Below are 21,271 nucleotides of genomic sequence, written 5' to 3'. Positions count from 1 at the left end.
TGTGTGTGTGTGTGTGTGTGTGTGTGTGTGTGTGTGTGTGTGTTTTAATGGTCCAAGCCGTAATAGCATAGTAAAATATTTATCTTATTTTTTTCTAGCTAGCATGCAACCAATTGCTAACTCCCTGGAGGCATTTAGAAATGCCAAGGTCTACTCAGCCACACTAGATGGATCCAGATCCAGACAATGGGAAATGCAGAGCCCTTGTCTCACTGCATGGCAGTTTCTACCCCCTCTCCAGCCTCCCAGAAGGGGGAGCCCCTAAGAATGCAATCACTTAATCCCAAGCCACAAAGGAAAGAGCCATGGGCATTTTGTGGGTTTTATGATGTCCACTGTTTTAGCAAATTGGCCCATTCAGGTTAATTTCCCTCTTGACTATGAATAACCTTGATTCATTTTTACAAACCCCTCTTTGATAAATGGTGCCATATATATACAAAGCATGGAGTTGATAAGTGGTAATAATTTTTTTTTCCTGTTTCTTGGGGGATTGACTCTAGGAACCCCGTGGATAACCAAATTCATGGATGCTCAAATCTCTTATGTAAAATTGCATAATTTCTGCATAGATATGCATACATCCTCTTGAGATTTTGAATCATCTCTAGATGACTTATAATATCTAACACAACGTAAGTGCTATGTAAATAGTATTTAGGAGATGTGACAAGGGGAAAAAACTCCATGCACATACAGTAGAGACACAAGTCCCACCCCCCAAATAGTTTAAATCAGCAGTTGGTTGGATCCACAGACAGAACAGGAGCCAGAGGGCCAACTGTACTAAATGAATATGTCATGCAATCCTTGCTTCTTGGATTTTTTCATGGTGATGTTGGAAGAAGTGCTGGTCACAGGCAATGAACAATCTCAGTATTAGGGGTGTTTGGAATGGCAGGACAAAGACCAGGCTTTTCTTCTAGGGGCAGAAACTAGGACTAGACAAGGCCACATTTGACCCCAGAATAAGCCTGAGCCAACCTTTCCTTTCTCATCACCCCAACCCTCTCCTGGGAGGTGGAGATAGTTAGGGACGGTGTAGGAGGGCCTCTGTGGGCTATCACTCTTCTTATAGGCTGTGTGTATGTCTGTATGAGGAAAGCTCTGTCCTAAATAACAAGTAGTTAGGAGGGTCTAGAAAGTAAAAGTGGGTTCATATAACTCACCTTTTCAATTCTATACACTGGTGTTAAGTATGAGTAAAGATGCACAAGATGTCCAAGCAGGAGTTCTGCAGCAGTTCTCAGAACAATTGTGTGGTCTGGATGGAACTAGTTTTATCCGAAGTAAAACTACCATCTCTACTTTCTAGGCGAGACGGCCTTTTCCTTCACATGCACATTATTTGGGGATGCTTGTATTGACACCATGCATCTTGCTTTTGGGTGGTCCTAAGAAGCAAGACTGGTTTTGAGTTCTGTGGACTTGGACGTAGCATTGGAAAAGAAGCCTGGGGAGATGGTGAGTTTCCTGCTGCTGCCTCCAGAGAGACTGGCCCCTCCCAGATGATAAATGAAGTGACAGAGCAGCTATCTTCTTCCCATTCTCATGCATGTTCATTTAGAATGTGATTTATGTGACCTCAGACCCAATGTGGGGCTGGTTTCTCCTCATTTCTGACACCTTCACCAGGACCTCAAGCTGTGCCTCTGAGATTGGCAACACATGAACACCACAGGGAGCTGGGGGTGACAGGCAGACAGCACCCCTTTTCCTGGGTACCTTCCCTCTACCTACCACACATAATCACTGCATGGATGTATCTGTAGGTACAGGACAAATCCTGTCAAGCATCTATTAAGCAGAGATTAGGAAGGGGCCTGTGTCAAGGGGGACACTTGGCATATTCAATTCTCATTGAAAAAAATCATGTACCCAACCTGAAGATCCGAGTTTTGGCTTTTTAAAAACACCAAAACCAAAGAACGAAACTCTGGGTGGGTCATCCAAGTGACCTGTTTTCATGTAAGATGTTAAGGACAACTGTATGCAGATCAGAAAATAACAGAGGATGTCATTTTATTGGCTGTCCATGGGAAGTTGATCACAGGAAGTGAGGACTGGGGCACAGTGGAACAACACAACACCCCATCTAAGCACTGACAGAAGATTTAATGTCTGTCCAGGCCAAGACAGACCCCAGCAGCCCTCTGCAGCAGATGACACCTGTTCACATATAGCTAAGCCCAATAAACCACTTGAGATGGCATTGTCCCTTAGGATTGGTTTGTTGCACTGTCTTCTGACAAAACAGCACTGGAAAATTCCACAAAATTAAAAGAGAAAGGAAGGAAAACAAAGCAGCATCTCCTCTGGAATGCCAACACCACTGTAACACAGATGTAGCGTGGCATGCAAACCTCATGTCTGGCCGGCTTTTCCCTTTAGGATTTTTTGTTTCAATTAACAAATGGAATGGCGTGTCTATCTTGACTAGTAGTATAACATTAAATGCAATTTCAGTCTGGCCACAAGTGTCAGAAACCTTCTGCGAGTCTGTCCCAAGAACAGCAGAATAGGGGCTGAATCCATGCAGCCTCTTTGCATCCCTGGCAAGGGGTCCTCCCTCCCTCAGCTCACCCTGAAGATTCCAAACGAAACGGCCACTTGGCTATGTCCATTATTTTTTGTCAACTGTTTCTGAGTGGAGAAGAAACGAGATAAAGCAGCTGTGAGCAGCTGGAGCCCACCCTCTGTCATACGAGGGGCTCCCTGTTAGCTTTTTGAGCCGTTCTTTGTGCCCTGGACCTGGGCTGCCATCTCCACAGCTATGGGGCACACCTCTCTGCTTGCTCCCATGGTCTATGGTCCCAGGGCTGGCCACGAGGGTCACACGGAGCTGAGCTTCACCAAGCCCCGCACAGAGTCTTCATGCAGTGAGTCCTGGCTGGCCAGGCCCAGCATATGCATGGTGCGGCTATGTGTCAGGGGGCTGCTGGCCCCCAGCATCCGTGGTGGTGAGGGTGCCTCATCTGGGGTCAGAAACTGGTGGCCCCCATGCTCCTCCTTCAGAGGCAAAATGTCTGATAGTGTGGTCTCGGCAGCAAGGTTGGGCATAGAGGAGGGTGGTGTGGGCTGGCCCAGCGTCAGGCTGGTACATGGTGTACCCAGGCCCGGCTTCCCGGGCAAGTGCAGCTCCTCGCTGGTGAGGCTGGGCTCGCTCTGCAGCAGGGGAGTGGCTGCGGCCTGCAAAACGAATTTGGTGCTCTGAATGCACTGGTCTTGGTCGCACTGGAGAGCAGAGGGAGCCAGAAAAAGGAAGGCAGAGAGGACATGGAGGTGGGATGGGGAGGGAGGGTGTGAGAAAAGAGAACCAGTTAGTGACATGTCAGCAAGGCAGAGGCAGGAGCCCGCATCAAGGAGAGACCCCCCCCCCAGCACATAGTGCATGCAAACTTGTGATGCAGATAAAACTGCTCAGATGAGGCACCAGCAGCCGGGTCTCCAGGATGTAACCTCAGCCACAGGCTGTGATGCTCAAGGCCTTCATTCTGAAGGAGGCAGAGTTATAGGCTTTTCCCACTTACAGTAATCTGAGGCAACTGCCTTTTGTAGGCTGAGAACCATTTGTTTTTCATGTGTATTCCTGTGTGATGTGTATTCAAGTGTGTATGCATTTGTGCACACGTGTGAGTGTGCACATGGAGGTCAAAGGTTGATGTCAGGTGTCTTCCTCTATGGCTCTCCACCTTATATATTGAGGCAGGGTCTCTCACCCAAACCCAGAGCTCACCAATTTGACTAGTCTAGCAAGCTAGCATTCTCCTGGGATCCCGTTTCTGCCTCCTGAATACTGAGATTACAAGTGGATGCTATACCCACCCAACATTTAAGTGAGTCCTGGGGATGCAAACTCCAGTCAGTCCTCATACTTTCGTGGCAAGCACCTTACTTGGCACCATCTCTCCAGACCTGAGAACCACTTTTTAAGCCATATTGTTTTAAACATGCTCCCATGTTGGCATGGTTATTCATAATCCCAAATATGGAAACAAACCCAGTGCCCAGCGATGGGTGAAGGCCCAAACGAAATGTGGTATATCCACGTAATAGGATATTTCTGTGCCTTGAAAAGGAAGGGGATTCTGACATGTTACTTTCTATATGACTGGACCTGGGAGACACCGTGCTAAGTGAAACAAGCCAGTCACAAAGTGACAAATGCTGTGTGTGTCTGCTGACGTGAGTTCCTCTGCCTTTTACGAAAGGCAGAACAGTGGCCAGGGACTGTGGTGAGGGCCATGGGAGACACTGCTTCATGCGGACAGAGGGTCAGTGTAAAAGGTCTGGAGATGGGGTGGTGACATCTGTAGAACATGGATATGACCACAGCACTGCTCTGTACTCTTCAAAATGGCTAAGATGGTAAAGTTAGGGGCTGGCGAGATGGCTCAGTGGGTTAAAGGCCCTTGACGTGCAAGCCTGGTGACCTGAGTTCAATCTTTGGAATTCACATGATGCAAGGAGAACTGACTCCACAAGTTGTCATTTACCCTTTTTCTCTTCCCCAGTTGGTGTTCTCCCTCTAAGCCTGGCAGCTGAGCTCATGGGCACCCATCAGAACCTCATGGTGCAATGTGGCTGCCAACAGCGGGCAGCAAAGTTCATTTGGACTGTGATGTGTCCTCTTAGATATCCAGCCACAGATATCCCTTTGATGACTTTAAACAACTAACCCAGGCCTGGAGGTGGGCCACCACCCGGAGAAGGAAGTTGAGGGCAAGGGCTCCTTGCAAACAATCCCCCTTCCAAGGCTTCATTCTTTGTATACGGTTTTCTTTTTCTCAGAGAGCACACCTGGAGCAAGGCAGGCCCCCACACCTGCACCCTCTCCTGCAGCCAGATCTTTGGTGCTTTATCATGCAAATTTATGGTTTGCTAAAAACAGTTCAGACTGTTCAAAGTGTCAGCTTCACTGCCTGGGTCCCCACTGAAAAAACTTTATAGTTCATCGTGATGACACTTGGTGCTACCAAGGAAAGTATAAAGAAATGGGAGAAAAAAGTTTAGCCTCAGCCACTGAATTAAAAAAAAAAAAACCCAAAAAACAAAACCTGGGCTGGGGAGAGGCTGAGTTAATAAAATGCTTGCTATGTGCTAGGGTCTGAATTTGATTCCCAGAACTCACATTGAAAAAAAAAATCTAGGCTGCTGGAGAGATGGCTCATTGGTTAAGAGCACTGGCTGTTCTTGCAGAAGACCAGGTTCGAATCCCAGCACCCACTTGGTAGCTAACAACCATTTGTAACTCGGGTTTCAGGGGATCTGATGCCGTCTTCTGTCCTCTGAGGGCACTGCATGACATACATGCAGGCACTATACTCATATACATAAAATGAAAATAATTTTTTTAAGTCAAAAAAAGCCAGGCATGGTGGCACACACATGTAATCCCAGTGCTGGGAAGGCAGAGATGGGGATTCTTAACTCATCGGCTACTCAGCCCAGTCTACTTGGTGAGTTCCAGGTTAGTGGGAGACCCTGTTCATAAAACAAGGTGAGCAGCACCTGAGGAGCAGCTCCTGAGGTTGACCTGTGGCCTCCACATGCACCCACCTCTCCGCTCACACCTGCACACACACAGACATGCACACACAAACCTGCACAGTCACTTAGAAATCTTTCCAAGTGTCTGCTTTAACCTTGCATTTAAGGGCTTCTTCAGCATAGATTTGCTTAAACATCTTGAAAGATGGCTGAGCACAGTTGTGGGTGGGTCTTTCTCTGGCAGTTGGAGCTGTGTTTATGCGCCTTATCAGCCTCTTCAGCCCTCCTCTAGGGTTATGTGGTTCTAGTGAGCACGGGTTCTATGACTGTGAACTGGAAGGTAGAAACCACAGCGTCTCTGTGATTCTGAAAAGCAGGTGCTACGTTCAAAGAGACTTCTGTTTAGAAGATGGGACATAGAGGCCCAGGCTCTCTGCAGGGTGTTGCCCATATCGATCTCCTATTGGCTTAGAACAGGGCATAGGGGTCTCATCAGATACTAACCAATGACTGCACAAGGACTCTGCATAATTTCTGTACTATAAATATTATCTGCTTTGAACATCTCAGAAAAATTGAATCAAATGATTCAATTACACACACACACACACACACACACACACACACACACACACACACACACTTTTAAAAAGCCAGACTTTTTCTACATTTCCACACTGCCAAAATTCCAAGGATGGTAAGTTGATAAACCTTCACAGTTACGATTCCTGTTTGAGAATCTTCTGGATCTGGAAAATTACCAGTGTTTTCAGGGTTACTATGGTGATGACTAATGAGATTTCTAGTCTTTTTTTTTTTCCTTTTTAACCTTTGCTCCTAACTCATATTTCCTCTTGATTTAAAAAAAAAACTAAAATTACATCTATTTCTGTGTGTGTGTGCCACAGTGCATGTGCGGACTTCAGAGGACAACTTCCGGGCTCTCTCCCTCCACCACCTGGGTGCTGGGGATCGAACTCAGGTCCTCAGGCGGGCCGTAAGCATCCTGACTGGTTGAGCCGTCTTGCCAGCCCCCAGCCTTTGTGATTTGTATACCTGATTTTCTTTCCCTTTGACCTCATGCCTTCTTCGTTTTCCCACATCCTTTTTCTTTGATAGGCTTATTTCCCACTTACTTCTTTCTGTCTTTCCTTCCGCTCTAATCACCTAGAACCTCTCTCTGTCATCCCGCCTTCCTGGCTTTTCATTTGGGAACTTTTACCTTCCACCAGTAGAGGGCGCCATCACCACTAGTTTCTCGCGAAATTTATTTGAATTTATCTAAGCAGTTATATAATATTAAGAGGAAAAAGTTAAGCATCCAGATTTCTGACAGTGACAGTTAATCTACATGAACAATACAAGGATAAAAACTCACATTTTCGTTACCCAAACAACCTGTTTCAGGGTTGCGTTTATCAAATACTAATGCGTTGCAGCTTATGACATTGCTGGGCGGTTTTTAGATAAAAAATCGTGAAATGCTGAATGGCACTAGAGCAGAAGTAGAAGTTGGCTCTGAACTTTCTGCTGGCAGCAGGGAGACTCACTGCCTGTCAGGAACTTGGGGACTTCTGCTCTGTCCACGATAAGTCCCTTAACTGCTCATCTACCAGCCAAATGAGCACCCCTGGTTCAGTAGCAAATAAGTTTGTGGATTCAGATGTTTGGATGTAATGCATAGGATTAGAACTTAATGCTGAAGTTTACAAACACCATAGAAGTCAGGCGTGGTGGCGCTTGCCTTTAATCCCAGCCCTTGGGAAGCAGAGGCAGGAGGATCTCTAAGATTGGGGCAGGCATGGTGTACATAGTGAGTTCCAGGCCAGCTGGGGATACAGGAAGACCCTATCTCAAAGCCCAAAGTAAAATAAAAACATCATAGAAGGCTGGTGAGATGGCTCAGTGGGTAAAGTGTGACAACTGAGTTCCATTTCTGGGACCCACGTGGTGGAGGGAAAGAAATGACTCCTCTAAGCTGTCCTCTGACCTCTGCGTGTGCACACACACACACACACACACACACACACAAATGTGGGAAAGAAAATAGAAAATGTTAAAAAACAAAAAAAACCATAGAGATCATTAACTGTTGTTTCTGTGGATTTTCAAGTAAAACTGCTCATCTTGGAACATATTTTACTCTCTGATGGCTGAGTTATTTATTATTATATGAGTACATGATGTGTGTGTGTGTGTATGTGTGTGCATGTGTGCCAGTGTGTGTGTGGAGATCAGAGAACAACTTTGTGGAGTCGGTTCTCTCCTTCCACCTTTACCCAGGTGCTGCGGATCAAACTCAGGCTGCCAGGCTTGTACAGCAAGCACCTTTACTCACTGAGCTATCTCACTGACCACTGACTGACTTCTTATCTGAAGTAAACCTAGTATACAGATGAAGTGTTGCTTTAGAAAAAGCTATGAGTTTCCTAGTTAGTCTATGTACAAATCAGTAACAGATGAAATTCCTTATAGCTTTTGCTCTAATTCTGTTGGAAGTGTTTGAGCTGGGCATGGGTTAGTTCTGCATGTCTGTAAGTCCCTGTCTTGTGAATGTACATTTACAGTCAGAAGATTGCTACAACCTTCCAGAGCCCACCTAAAATGTAGACTGAGGTTAGGATGAGAGAGTCATTATTGTTTAAGTTTGCTTGGGTTACTTTTGTGCCCTACTGTGTTTGACTTTTCAGATTCTGCACAGAGGCCTCTGCAGCCCTAGTTTAACAGATAGTGGAACTGCTAGTCTTGTCTTGATACTGGATTAAGGAGGGTTAGTTTTCCATTACTATGACAAAATACCCGAGAGAATCACTGTAAAAGGAGGAAAGGTTTATTGTGGTTTATGATTTCAGAGGTTTTGGTCTATGGTCACTCGGCCCTGTGGTTTTGGGCCTGTGGTGACATGCTACGTGATGGTTGAGAACACAGTGGTACAGTGGTAGAAAAGGCTGCTTACCTCATGGCAGCCAGATACCAACAGAGAAAGGGACTGAGGCCCCATTATCCCCTTCAAGAGCACACTCTCAATGATCTTTCTTTAACTAGGCTCTGCCTCTTAAAGCTTCAAACCCACCCCTGTCACCCCTAGTACCACAGGCTGGGGATCAGGTCTGGAACACATGGGCCTTTGGGGGACCATTTCAGATCTGAAGTCTAACAAGGTGATATAAAATATTAGGTAAAGGGCTGGAGAGCGGGGTCAGCAGTTAAGAGCACTGGCTGCTTCTGCAGAGGACTCGAGCTCAGTTCCCAGCACCCTCATGGCAACTAGTAAACTCCAGTTCAGGGGAATCCAACACACCCTTTGGCTACCACGGGCATTGCTTGCATGTGGTACATTTAACATACATGCAGGCAAATCACTCATACACATAAATATAAATAAATAAAAAAATAAATAAAAATATTTAAATATTAGGTTAAATTCTAGAAAGTTATTTTAAAAATCCCAACAAATATGTAGTATGTTGGTATCTTTGCTCTTAAAACATGGTTCCAAATATAAATACAAATACTGACTCTGACTCAATACAGAGCTTCAGTTATTTATTAATAATCTGATGAGATCTGTGCACTAAGAGCTGGCCCGTAGCTGGATGTCATGACTGTGTACACATAGAGAATAGTAACAACAACAATAAAAGTCAATAGCCTGGAAAATAGGAATACTGAAGACATGAGCCTCAGGTAGCACTGCGGCCTGCCATGATACACATGTGCACACACACACACATGATACACATGTGCACACACACACAAAATAAATAAATGTAAACAAATGTTTTCAGAGCAGTAGAGAAACAGAATTTTACTATTTTTTATTTTTATTTTCTGGTCTCCTCAGAATTTCCCAGGAGCTGGGATGACAGAACTTGGCCTGCAGTGACACGCACCACCTCAAAGCTGCAAGGTCTTTCTCTAACATTTTCTTCCTTTGCAATCTGTAGCTTAGGGAATATCACTTAGGTGTTAAGTAACCATCACCTTCCCCAACTGACATGAGGTGCTAAGTCACGGGGGACGTCCCCATTTTGGAGAACCACAGGGGCACTTAAGTGCGAGCTTCTTATCAATATGCATCCATTTTTTTTTCTGACATGAAATATCAGAGTGTTTATCTAAGACTTTTAAACCTATAATATCTAGTTTCTAAAATTCTGTTTCTTGCTGAGTGTGGTGGCACATGCCTTTAATCCCAGCACTCAGGAGGCAGGCGCAGGCAGATCTCTGTGAGCTCAAGGGTAGCATGGTCTATATAGTGAGTTCCAGGCCAGCTGGGGCTACAGAGAGACCCTGTCTCAAAAAGACTAGAAAATAAAAATAAAAACAGTAAAATTCTGTTTCTTTAGTGCTCCAAAAACATTTGTTTACATTTATTTCTTACAGGTGTGTGCATGTGTGTGCACATGTGTATCATAGCACACGTGTGGAGGTCAGAGGACAGCTTGCAGGAGTTGGTTCTCTCCTTCTATCATGTGGGTCCTGGGGATTGAACTCAGGTCATCAGGCTGGTCAGCAAATTCCTTTACTTGCTGAAACATCTTATCAAGCCCCTAAGTGTGCTTTCTCTATTACACAGGAAATGCTGTTTTGATCTGGACATTGGTCTTGAAATAAAATGATGGGCACAAATTTGGCTAAAGAAACCTTTCTGCCTACCTTTCCCTTGTCTGAGAAGTTCAGTATCGAGTCTGATGCTGGAGCCGAGTGCCCCCAGATGCTCTCCTTTGAGGTAGCAGGCCCTGCAAATGTTTTTTGGTCAGAGTGGTCATATCCTTTGTCTGACACTCATTATTGGGAGGGTAGGTAGTTGGGCATTTGGGAACATGGGCTGTGACATGTCCTTTAATCACAGAGGCAAGGCTTCAACTCCCAGGAGTGGTGGGTAATGGAAACTGGACTGGCAGGAACCCTGTGCCCAGAGCTATCCAGAACCAGAGGAAAATGGTGTTAAGCTGCAGTAGACTATGCAAGACTGTGACTTCTGAGGAGGAGAGACCCACAGAGTGAGTTCCAGCACCAACCGAATCTCCCGAGAGCTGACGGTAAGCCAGAGCATGGAAGTTCTTTGGGCCTAAAAATTATTGTTTCCTATAGGATTGGTATACTTTTGGCTACTATGTCTTTAATACAGTTTTCTGCCTCAGTTGTCTGGTTTCGTTTCTTCCAGGGCCTCCAATTATACAAATTAGACCATTTATAACTGGCCCAAAGGACAAGTCCCTGTGGCTCAAAGCTTATTTTCTTCAGACTGTCTCTCAGTTTTTCAGATTAGACCACTTCTTTAGATCTTTCTTGGTGTTCATGGATAATATCTACTAAAACACTGCCTGTTTCCTGAGGTGCACTTTTCCTCTTGCATAGGAAAGCAGAGGTCAGGTTATGCAGATGCTAGAGGTTGGATCTGTAAGGTCAGCACTTTGGACGGGAGGACACTGTGCAGAGGGGACCCAGCGGATCTCTGATAAACATGGAGTATAGGGTTGTGCCCTCTGTCTCAGGGCTTACAAGTCAGTACCCACAATGAAGTCAAGAGATGAAGAGAAATGTTAGAGGCTGAGAAAGGTTGTGCTGATGGATCTCATTAACAATTAACATTCCCCATTACCATCCCTGATATCCAGCTAAGACATCAGCAGGGCAATGCCTTAGGTGTAAGAACCGTGCTTTAAGGTAAGACCCCAGCCTCTCACTAACAAAGCGGAAAACTGAAGCCCTACACAATCTTCATAGCAGACAGCATCAGGAGGCTGAGGGTCTCCAGATAGGAGGGACCTGAGAAGGTCCATGGACCTTCCATCATCCCACACAAACCAAGTATAATACAACCCTATAAAGGGTCAAGGTGATCAGTCAGTAACTGGACTGCTGGCTAGAATATTCAATCATTCTTCAAAGGAAGTTAACAGAATCTAGAGTCAACACTGTACTGTCCAAAATGTGCACTGACCGGTAAAATATGAATAGACACACAGAGAAATAGGAAAACATGACAGAACCAAAAGAAAAATATAGAAGTAAAAAGTATAATGACCAAAATGAAAAGTTTCCTGGGTGAGTTTAGCCGTAGAGACAGCAGAAGAAAGAATTGGTCGACACCAAGAGAAATCAAAAGGATTGACCCGATCTGAAGAACCGAGAGAGTTTGAAGAAAAGTGCTCAGGGCCATGGGGACCTGTCCTCTGTTCTAATAAGGGGGGTTCTTGACAAAACAGAATGACACTGAGGAAGAAAGAAATGACTAGATGAATAATAGTTCAAAGTACCTTGATACAATGAACAGTAAGATTTAGACCTAAGGAAACTGAACATACTCTGAGCAGTGTAATAGAGGCGCTCATTTGTGGACCAGCACAGGGATTTTTGCCTGGTTGCTGATAAGTGTCCATGGGTATAACTCTAACTCTTTAGGACAATCTCCACTACACTAGTCTGAAATGTAAATAGTGGATTGGGGAAGCATGTGGAGAGGAAAAGTTAATATTTATCATTTACTAACACTGACATTTGCAATAGTAGGAACTGACCGCGGATGGCAGCAGATTAGCTATTTTCTGGCTGCTGAGACAAAAGCCATTTGAGGGTGGAAGGGTCTTTTTCAGCTTACAGTTTGAGGGGATGGTCCATTAAAGTCGGGAAGCTGGGAGCACAATGCACCCGGTCACATGCTCTGTGTCTGCATCACACATCAGGAGATAAACACTCACGTCAGCTAGCTTCTGCCCTTTCCCGCAGTCCAGGACCCCAGCTCTGGGAATGGGGCTGCCCTCCTTTACTGGGTCTTCCCACTTCAGTTAACGTAATCAAGACAACCCCTCACATCATGCCCAGAGGCTATCCTAACCCAAGCAATCCCTGAAGGTGTGTTTTAGGAGATTCCAGATACAGTCAAGTTGAAATCAATGTTAACTACCATAAATAGATAATAGTTGGTCAAGCTGGAGGACAGATTGTAGGCAGGTCACATTCAGTTCCACGACCTGGCTTTATGATTATAACAGAGGAATAATCTGCAGAGAGGGCTTGTGGGTGTGACTTTCTCAGTCCTGGGAGGAGCCTTCAGGCCACTGCCTCCCCCTGGAAGAATCTGGGTAGGGTGGTAAAGGAGAGCACTTTTCACGGAGTCAGACTGTCAAGGATGAAACCTCAGCTCAGCCACTGGTTAGCTATGTCATATACTTAATACTGAAAAATTTCAGTTCCCTTAAAGGGACAATTAGAACGCTCACACTTGGTCTCTCTTTAACACCTCACCTTTGAGAGATTAAATGAGATGCAAATGTGTGCAAAGGACTGAGTGAAGTGTCAGATACAAAGTCATTAATCTCAACTGCATTCATTCACTCTCTCAACCAACATTACTGAAACCAGTTATCAGGGATGACTGTAGATACTGGGGCTATAGTGATGGATGACCAGCACTGAAACACTCAATCGTTGTTGTATACTATTTTTAAATTCAGAATTATTTTGTGCGTGCATACGTGTGTGTATGTGGTGTATGCATGTGTGCATCTGTGAGTGCATGTGCTGAGGCCAGAGGACATTGGGTGTCCTGCTCTATCACTCGCTGGCTTATTACAATGAGAGATGGTCTCTCACTGTAACTGGAAGTAGGCTGGTGGCCAGAAAGCCCCAACAATCCTCTTGTCTCCACTCAACAGGTTGGGGTTAGAGGAGCACATGCATAGCCACACCTGGCTTTTTATATGAGTGCTGGGACCTGATCCCAGGTCCTCATGTTCACACAGCAAATGCTCTTACCTAGTGAGTCATCTTTCTAGCCTTCCTCTTCCCCACCTTTTTATGAGATGGGGTCTCATTATAGCCCAGACTGGCCTTTTAAGCTCACTATGTAGCTGAGGATGAAGGATGACCTCGAAATTCCAATTCTCCTGCCTCCATTTCCCAAGTGATGAGATTTCAGGCATGTACCGCTATGCCCAGTTTGCAATGCTTTTTAAAAGTTTTTTTTTTTTTGAGAGTTTCATACATGAGTATTGCATTTGCATTATTTCTACCCTCTCAGGCCCCCTGAAATGTTTCTTACTTACTTATTCTTTATGTGTGTGAGTTTTCCCTGCATGTGATTAAGTGCACCTGTACTGTGAAATGCCTGTGGAGGACAGAAGAGGGATGTTGGATCACCTAGAACCAGAGTTATGGATGGTTGTTAGCTGCCATGTGGGTGCTGGGAACCGAACCTGGGTCCTCTGCAGGAGCAGCCAGTGCTCTTAACTGCTGAATCATCTCTCCAGCCCTCTTCTGAAATGTTTTCAATTGAGGGTAAAATATTTATTTATAATTGAAATTCACTTATTCCTGAAATTTGACTTAAATTTCCCACAGGGTACAAATGATTGGTAATAAATCTTTTCCCAATAGTAGATTTTCATAGGGGAGAGAGTAAGGATATAGGTTGTAGGGGCTGAAAGAGCATGGGAGAAAATCCCTTCTCACACACAGGCAACTCTCCATGGTTCACCACTGGGGTGCAACATAGCACAGGGTTCAGAGCAGGGACTCTGGTCAAATTGTGAAATTTTCCCTAGGCAATGTCTTTTTTAAATGTTTTATGATTTTTATTTTATGTGTATGAGTGTTTCCCCTGCATGTATTTAAGCGCACCTGTATTGTGAAATGCCTGTGGAGGTCAGAAGAGGGATGCTGGATCCCCTAGAACCAGTTATGGATGGATGTTAGCTGCCATGTCGGTGCTGGGAATCGAACCCAGATCCTCTTGAAGAACAGCAGGTATTCTTAACCACTAAGCCATCTCTCCAGCCCCCTTAGGCAATTTCTTAAGCTCTGTGCACCTCAGTTTTCTTAATCTAAAAAATGGAGGTAATGCTGCTGTTAGTCTCCTGGGGTTATCCATGCTGGGCACAAGGGAGGTCATGGCTGCTATGCTATGGAAATGGTAAACACACATGGGTGTGGGCATGAATGGAAAGAGGAGAGCAGGTGAGAGCTCAGCCTAGTGCCAGTCTTGAACAGGGCTGTGCTCTCTCCTCAGTCCTGTTGGCCTGGCACTTCCAGCACAGAGAGATGAAAACCATAAAGATTCATTCTAGGTGCTTAAATAGCCAACAAGCAAACCATAGAATGGAACACTGTTGGTATGGTGATAAGACAGAAGGGTCAAGGATGTTTCTGCACCAGCAGGGAATCTGATGGTCACTGAAATCCTCTGTCATTGATGGGGTGCTCAACTCTCCCAGCCTGAAGTCTGAAGAATGGAGACTCCATCTGCCACCAACTCTGAGCACCAGGTACTTCTCTCATAGACTGAGCAGGACTGGAATCCCAAGCTCACCACCTGAGCCTAGTTATGACATGTGGGGCTACACAGAAACATATCAGCTTCTCCCCAAAATGTGGTAATGCACCAGGGTGCTCCTGCCAGTAGAAGCCTTGAGAGCAAGATCTTTCTCTTTCTTTCTTTCTTTCTTTCTTTTTCTTTCTTTCTTTCTTTCTTTCTTTCTTTCTTTCCTTCCTTCCTTCCTTCCTTCTTTCTTTCTTTCTCTTTCTTTCTTTCTCTCTCTCTTTCTTCTCTTTTTAAAAAAAATCTTATTTTTATTTTATGTATATGAGTGTTATGCCTGCATGTAGGTAGGTGTACCCGTGTTGTGCAATGCCCACAGAGGACAGAAGAGGCTGTTGGATCCCCTGGAACTGGAGTTACAGACAGTTGTTAGCTGCCATGTGGGTGCTGGGATTTGAACCTGGGTCTTCTGCAAGAACAGTGTTCTTAACCGCTGAGCCACCTCTCCAGCCCCGAGACCAAGATTTCTTACAAGTTCAAGCACAGAGCCAACCTGGGATCCTCATAGCAAAGGCAGTTTGGTGAGACAGAAAGGACATGGGGCTCCCAAGGGACAAGACCTCCTCATTTTTCTATGAGCCACTTAGTTTGTAAGTGGAAATGACTTCTATGAAATCACATGTGTGCTCAGGAATTCTTACCAGGTAAGCAAAAGCCAAGCTACAGATCATTTCTAAAATGTAACTTTCCATGAATGCTAAATGGAAGGATTAACGAAGTTGACAATATATTTATATGACTCAGAATGAAACATTGGTTAATTTTGATTTTGTAGTTTGTATATTTTCAGAGCTTATATATATATTTTCCAGGACCCCAATATTTTTGGCATCCTGGCAAGTGCACACACACTTGTTCTTAGCCCCCAGTGGGTAAAACGGCCACAGCCTCGCTCCCTTGGTCCAAAGACCAATTTGATCCTACCAAAGCTATTACTTCAAGGAGCCATTCTGTCAGGTCCCTGCCTCAAAGAAGACTTCCCTCTAGTTCTGGTTCCACACCCAGGGTGGATGGAACACTTTGCTTGTAGATGTGGCCAAACTGGAGAAGAGATGAATGAGGAGAGGAGAGCGGGGCAGACTGATATTTGATAAAGACTTCCAATGCATGAGTGAACCCTTGGAGGGGAACGTTCACCTATGTGAAGGGGAACTTTAATAAGCACCTACTATGTGCTGGTAATAACATGCTAGTGTAAACTGATGGAAAGATGCAGTAGACAGGCACTCAGTCCTAAGTACAGTTCAGGGGATGAATAGCACTGTCTCCTTTCTGTTTTACAGCATCAGAATTGAAGACTCTTGGAGCGACTTGTCTAGGACCTCAGAGCCCCAAGTGGTCTGAGCTGGTTCTCTGATCACACCCCGGGCTCTCTATCAACCCGTGTCACAGTAAGCACTCATACCTGTTTGTTTGCAAAGCTTTCCCTTTCATTGTCTTTGAGAATTTCCTATTCTGCTGTTCTCACTAACATCCAATTAGACCAGGAAACTTGACTGACTTAGTGAGGGCAGAGCTGAGAGAGGTGGATGGAGAGCTGGGAAAATAGAACAAATGCTGATTTGAAAAATCTGCTACTGTGCAAGATGAAACTGGATTAATATCACAGAGAAAAACAAGTGAGTTTTTATATGCCAGAGTGGTGAAAACTTCTAGGATAAATGGTAAAATTGATTCACACGTCCACTAATTCAAAGTGAATTCGAAGTGAATTTCGACCAACTGTATTTATTCATCGACATGTGGAAATCTTTCCCGAGCTTTCCATCCAACTACCCACCTAGTGTTCCCTTCTATCTCTAGGTACCACAGGCACCTGGATTCCTCATGTCCATATCGGCTCTCCCTAACTGTAGTTCTTCCTGAGCTTCCACTGGTGAGCTGAACCATCATCTCACCCAGCAAAGGGCTGGGGGCTCCCAGACTCCCTTCCCCAGACATGACATCACCTCCTCTGTGCCACCTCTTTTCTGAGCCCACCTCTGGCCAGCCCCAGATCACCTGGTCTTGTGTGACAGCCTCCCCTGACTCCAATGCCTCCCTCCCCACCTTGTATAACTTCAGGGCCTCCTGCATTACTGTCGTCCTCATCTATTCCAGAGGAAAACAATGAAGGCATCAAGCTCTGAAATGAGGCTCCACAGTGGCTCATGGTGCCACGCTGTTTACAGAACAAAACCAAAGCTGACTGAAAAGGACCAAGGCGGTATGTGAACCTCCTCACCAGCCTCCTCTCTTGAATCTCGATCACTATCATACTCTCCCAACACCATCTTCCTGCTCTTTGGCTCCAGCATCTTCAGTAGTCTCTGCTTCCTGCAAGCCCCCACATACACATGCATCTGCTCTGCTTCGAACATCCCTCCCTCCATAGTCTGAATGTCAAGTGCCTCCCCATAGTCCATGTGCTGGAACTAGTCCCCAGGGTGGCACTATGGGAGGTGGTAGAAATCTTAGGCTGAGGAGCTTAGTGGGAGGTCCTTAGGTCACTGGGAATGTGCCCTTGAAGAAGGAGACTGAGATCCCAGGCTTTTCTTCTCTTTTGCTTCCTTATCATGAAGTAAGCAGTTGGCTCTACCATGTTTCCCTTCAATGCCCTCAGAGTCCCTCCAGAGACCTAAAAGAAATATGTCCACTGATCAAGAATTGGGATTTCTTAAACTGTGAGCCAAGGCAAACCTTTTCTTTCAATAGCTTAATAATCTCAGGTATTTTGTTATAGTGATGGAAGGCTAGATAATGTATCGCTGCCCTTTGGTGCTTGTTTCACTGTCATCTTTTAATACTTAGCTCAGAAGCCACCTCCACCATTTTAGAGTCTGGTCTAAATGCTCTGTTTTGAGGTCCCCTGTTGCGCAGTCTTGTTTTGCTTATTCTAGCACATTCTGTTGAAATCCTTCATATAGTTACCATTCTGAATAGACCATGTGTTAGCTGAGCTAGGCTGACATGAAGTTTTTCAAGAGAAAAGATATTTTGTGTCAGAACAAAACAAAACAAAAAGGCTTAAAGTCATTCTAGGTAACCTGAACCTCTGCAGTGCACAGGAGGATTTGCAGCTACAGTGATGGTCTTTCAGTGCTGGCCACCTATTAAAATCACCCCCAGGAGGCTGGGGGTGGTGGCTCTGCCTTTAATCCCAGCGTTCTGGAGATAGAGGCAGACAATCTCTGTGAGATACAAGTCAACCTGGCTTACATAGCAAGTTTCAGGCCAGCCAGGGCTACATAGTGAGACCCTGTCTCAAAAAACAAAACACAAAACAGCCACACAAAATCACCCCCAGGACCATATCACCCATGCATGGGCCTTACTTTGGGATTCTAACTGGATTCAGGTGTCGGCACTAGGAGTCTGGTGAGCACCAGGCAGAGGGAGGGATACTGGACCATACTAAGTTGTTTCTTCAGTTCCCAGTAAAGTCCAGGTCAGAAAAGTGTCATTTACACCAATTAGGACATTTTTTCCTCATAGAGTTTCACTATATAGCATAGACTAGGCTTGAACTCATAACCTTCCTGCCCCAGCCTCCCAAGTACAGAAGTATAGGAATGTGCCACCATACCTAGCTCAATCAAAGGATTTTTTTGTACAGCACTGGGGTTTGAACCTATGGCCCCTAGGCAACCTTTCTACTCTGGAGCTATATCTGTCCTCAAGAGTTTTTAAACAGAAGCATATGTGGTGGGAAACAACATGGCCTTGTGTCACTACAAGTGTGACTGAACAGTGTGATGGCTAATCTTTACTGCAATCCTGACTGGATTTAGAATTACCTAGAAGAGGCATACCTCTTGCATGTCTGCAGACGAAAATTGCGTATGTGTAAGTGCGCTCCTGTCATGGAATACCTGTGGTGGTCAGAAGAGGGCATCAGAGCCCCTGGAACTGGAGTTATGGGTGGTTGTTAGCCACCATGTGGGTGCTGGGAATTGACCCTGGGTCCTCCACAAGAGCAGTCAGTGCTCTCAATCACTGAGCCATCTCTCCAGCCCCTTAAACCTCACTTTTGTTCTCTGTAAAGATATCTTTCAGGCTGCAGCGAACAAGATGGTCCTTGCAAATATCAACAGCATTCTGTCAATCATTAGGAAAGAAACCTCAGCTTAACCTCACTTAAAAGCAGTGTGGTTCTATGCCAAATAAACTCGGTTCTGTTTCAAAATGACTTGAAGTTCACTTTGTGACTCTGACTAACTCAACATTAAAGGATTTGTCTGTTTCACATTGGGATTAGAACATAAGATTTTAAAAAAAATGATTGCAGGTTCTAACTATATATAAAAAATAAAACAAGGGAATTAGATAAAAGCGATGGGCTGCTTGGCAAGCAGCTGGCCAGATGCTCTCAGTGCCCCAGCAGCCTTCCAAGGAGCAGAGGGGTGATGTGGCTATCCAGGGCTACATAAGACTCCAGACAGCCTGGAGGCTGTGGGCTCCTGCTGGCCTGGCCCGGCTGGTCCTGCTGTGATGGATTGTTTTGTGATAGTTATAGGTGGAATTCTGTTAAAGCAGCCAAAGTAAGTCAAATGAAAGCAATGTTCTAATAGCCCCAAAGAATTTTGTTATTCTTAAAATACTGTAGATAATTTTTCCACATCTTTATTTTTTTGGTCTTTTTGAGACAAGGTCTCCCTGTAGCCCCAGCTGTCCTGGAACTCACTATGTAGACCAGGCTGGCCTTGAACTCACAGAGATCTGCCTGCCTCTGCCAGGCGTGCGCCACCACGTCCTGCCTAATTTTTCTATATCTTAACAACTTTGAGAAATTGCTGGGCATGTACACTTGGCCCTAACACTACTCAAAGGGAAAGAAAGTAAAGTAGGCAGCAGGGGGCCTGTAACCCACGCAGGAGTCCCTTGGCTAAAGGTTGCAGCTCTCTTAGCTGGAAGATGTGCATTCATAGAATGTTGAGAAGACACTAAAACAGGGCTAAGGGAAATGGCTCAGGGTGTAAAGCACTTCTTGCTCAAGTGTGAGAATCCACATTTGGATTCCCAAACCCTCCTGAAGCTGGACACAGTGGTGCACATCTACAGTCCCAGTGAGGGAGCAAGACGAGCAAGATGGGACATGACTGAAAGCTCGTGGGCCGGCTAGCCTGGCACACACACAGTGAATGAGAGATCACAACTCAGACAAGGTGGAAGGCTGGACCAACAATTGACATTGTCTACATGTGTGCCATGGCATGTGTGTGTCTTCCCTCACACACATGAGAGAAACACACAGAGATTAAAGCAAATAACAACACTCCCCCTCACAAAAATCCCAACTTGCCACTTTGGGGCTTCCGGGTGTTCGTATGCCACAGCACATGTGTGGTCAGAGGACAACTTTGTGGGGTTGGTTTTCTCCTTCCACCTTTATGTGGATTCTGGGAATTGAACTCAGGCAGGCTTGCGTCATCAGGTGGAAGCATCTTTACCTGCTGAGCCTTCTGTGTGCTTTTTAATCTCACTGAAGTCTCTGTCTACTTCTCTTCCCTTCCACGTTTACAAATTATTGCCATTTTTATTTGTCCTCTCTTACCCCGCCCCAGCTTATCCGTTATCAAAATAAAATAGTACTGACATAAGAGAGGAGGGTCAATAGCGATGCACACATGCCCCAAAAGACACCTGCTACTGACACTAACCCAACAAGAAGCAGAAAATCTGAACAGCCCCAAAACAGAGAGCAAACATTTGCCTATGAAGGAAAACTCGAGACCAGAGACTTCGCTGGTGAATTCTCCCACATCTTCAGAGAAGGCTTAATGCCCATTCTTCACAACTTCTCCAACAAAACAGACTAGAAGAAATGCTTCTTAATCCAGAAGGCCCAAATCACTCCGATTCCAACACCAAAGAGGTTTACAGGAAGAAGACATTACAGAATACTGCATGACTATAGACATAAAATACCTCAGTAAAATAAGAGCAAGTAAATCAGCAACATATAAAAACAACCGCGTGGCATGGGGCGGGAGAGACGGCTCAGCGGTTAAGAACACTTGCTGCTCTTCCAGAGGACCCAGGTTCGATTCTCAGCACCCACGTGGTGGCTAAGGATTATCTATAACTCCAGATCTAGGAGATCCCATACCCTCTTCTGGCCTCTGTGGGCATTGCATGTATACACACATGCAGCCAATACACTCATACACATAAACTAAAAATAATAAGCGGTTAAGAGCACTGACTGTTCTTGCAGAGGGCCCAGGTTCCGATTCCCAGCACCCACGTGGTGACTACAAACTGTCCTTAACTCCAGTTCCAGGGGAATCCGAAGCCCTCTTCTGACCTCTGTGGCATTGCATGACATGGGTGTACTCACATACATGCAGGCAATACACTAATACACATAAAATAAAAATAATAAATAAAAAGAGAAAATAGAACTGAGATTCTGAAATAAGTCATTTGCCATAATTTTCTTTCCTTATTTTCAAAGTAATTTAAATTAGCAATGAT

At 45.1% G+C, this 21,271-nt stretch overlaps 1 protein-coding gene across 2 annotated transcripts in view; it reads right to left on the bottom strand.

Moving 5' to 3' along the window:
• Nucleotides 1-1,991: 1,991 nt before the first annotated feature.
• Nucleotides 1,992-21,271, bottom strand: part of Zdhhc14 (zinc finger DHHC-type containing 14) — a 296,463-nt gene continuing 277,183 nt past the window's right edge. The window contains exon 9 of one of the 2 annotated variants that reach the window (XM_008839432.3): nucleotides 1,992-3,234. In XM_008839432.3, the coding sequence (XP_008837654.1) occupies nucleotides 2,833-3,234 (402 nt within the window). In that variant the 3' untranslated portion in view covers nucleotides 1,992-2,832. The remainder of the gene's footprint in view (nucleotides 3,235-21,271) is intronic. The other variant, XM_008839433.3, reaches the window with a different exon arrangement.

Source organism: Nannospalax galili, unplaced genomic scaffold (genome assembly GCF_000622305.1).
Source record: "Nannospalax galili isolate Female #2095 unplaced genomic scaffold, S.galili_v1.0 scaffold211, whole genome shotgun sequence".
In the NCBI taxonomy this organism is placed as follows: domain Eukaryota; kingdom Metazoa; phylum Chordata; class Mammalia; order Rodentia; family Spalacidae; genus Nannospalax; species Nannospalax galili.
The sequence above is the reverse complement of the archived record's forward strand: the minus strand, read 5'-3'. Positions and strand labels throughout refer to the sequence as shown.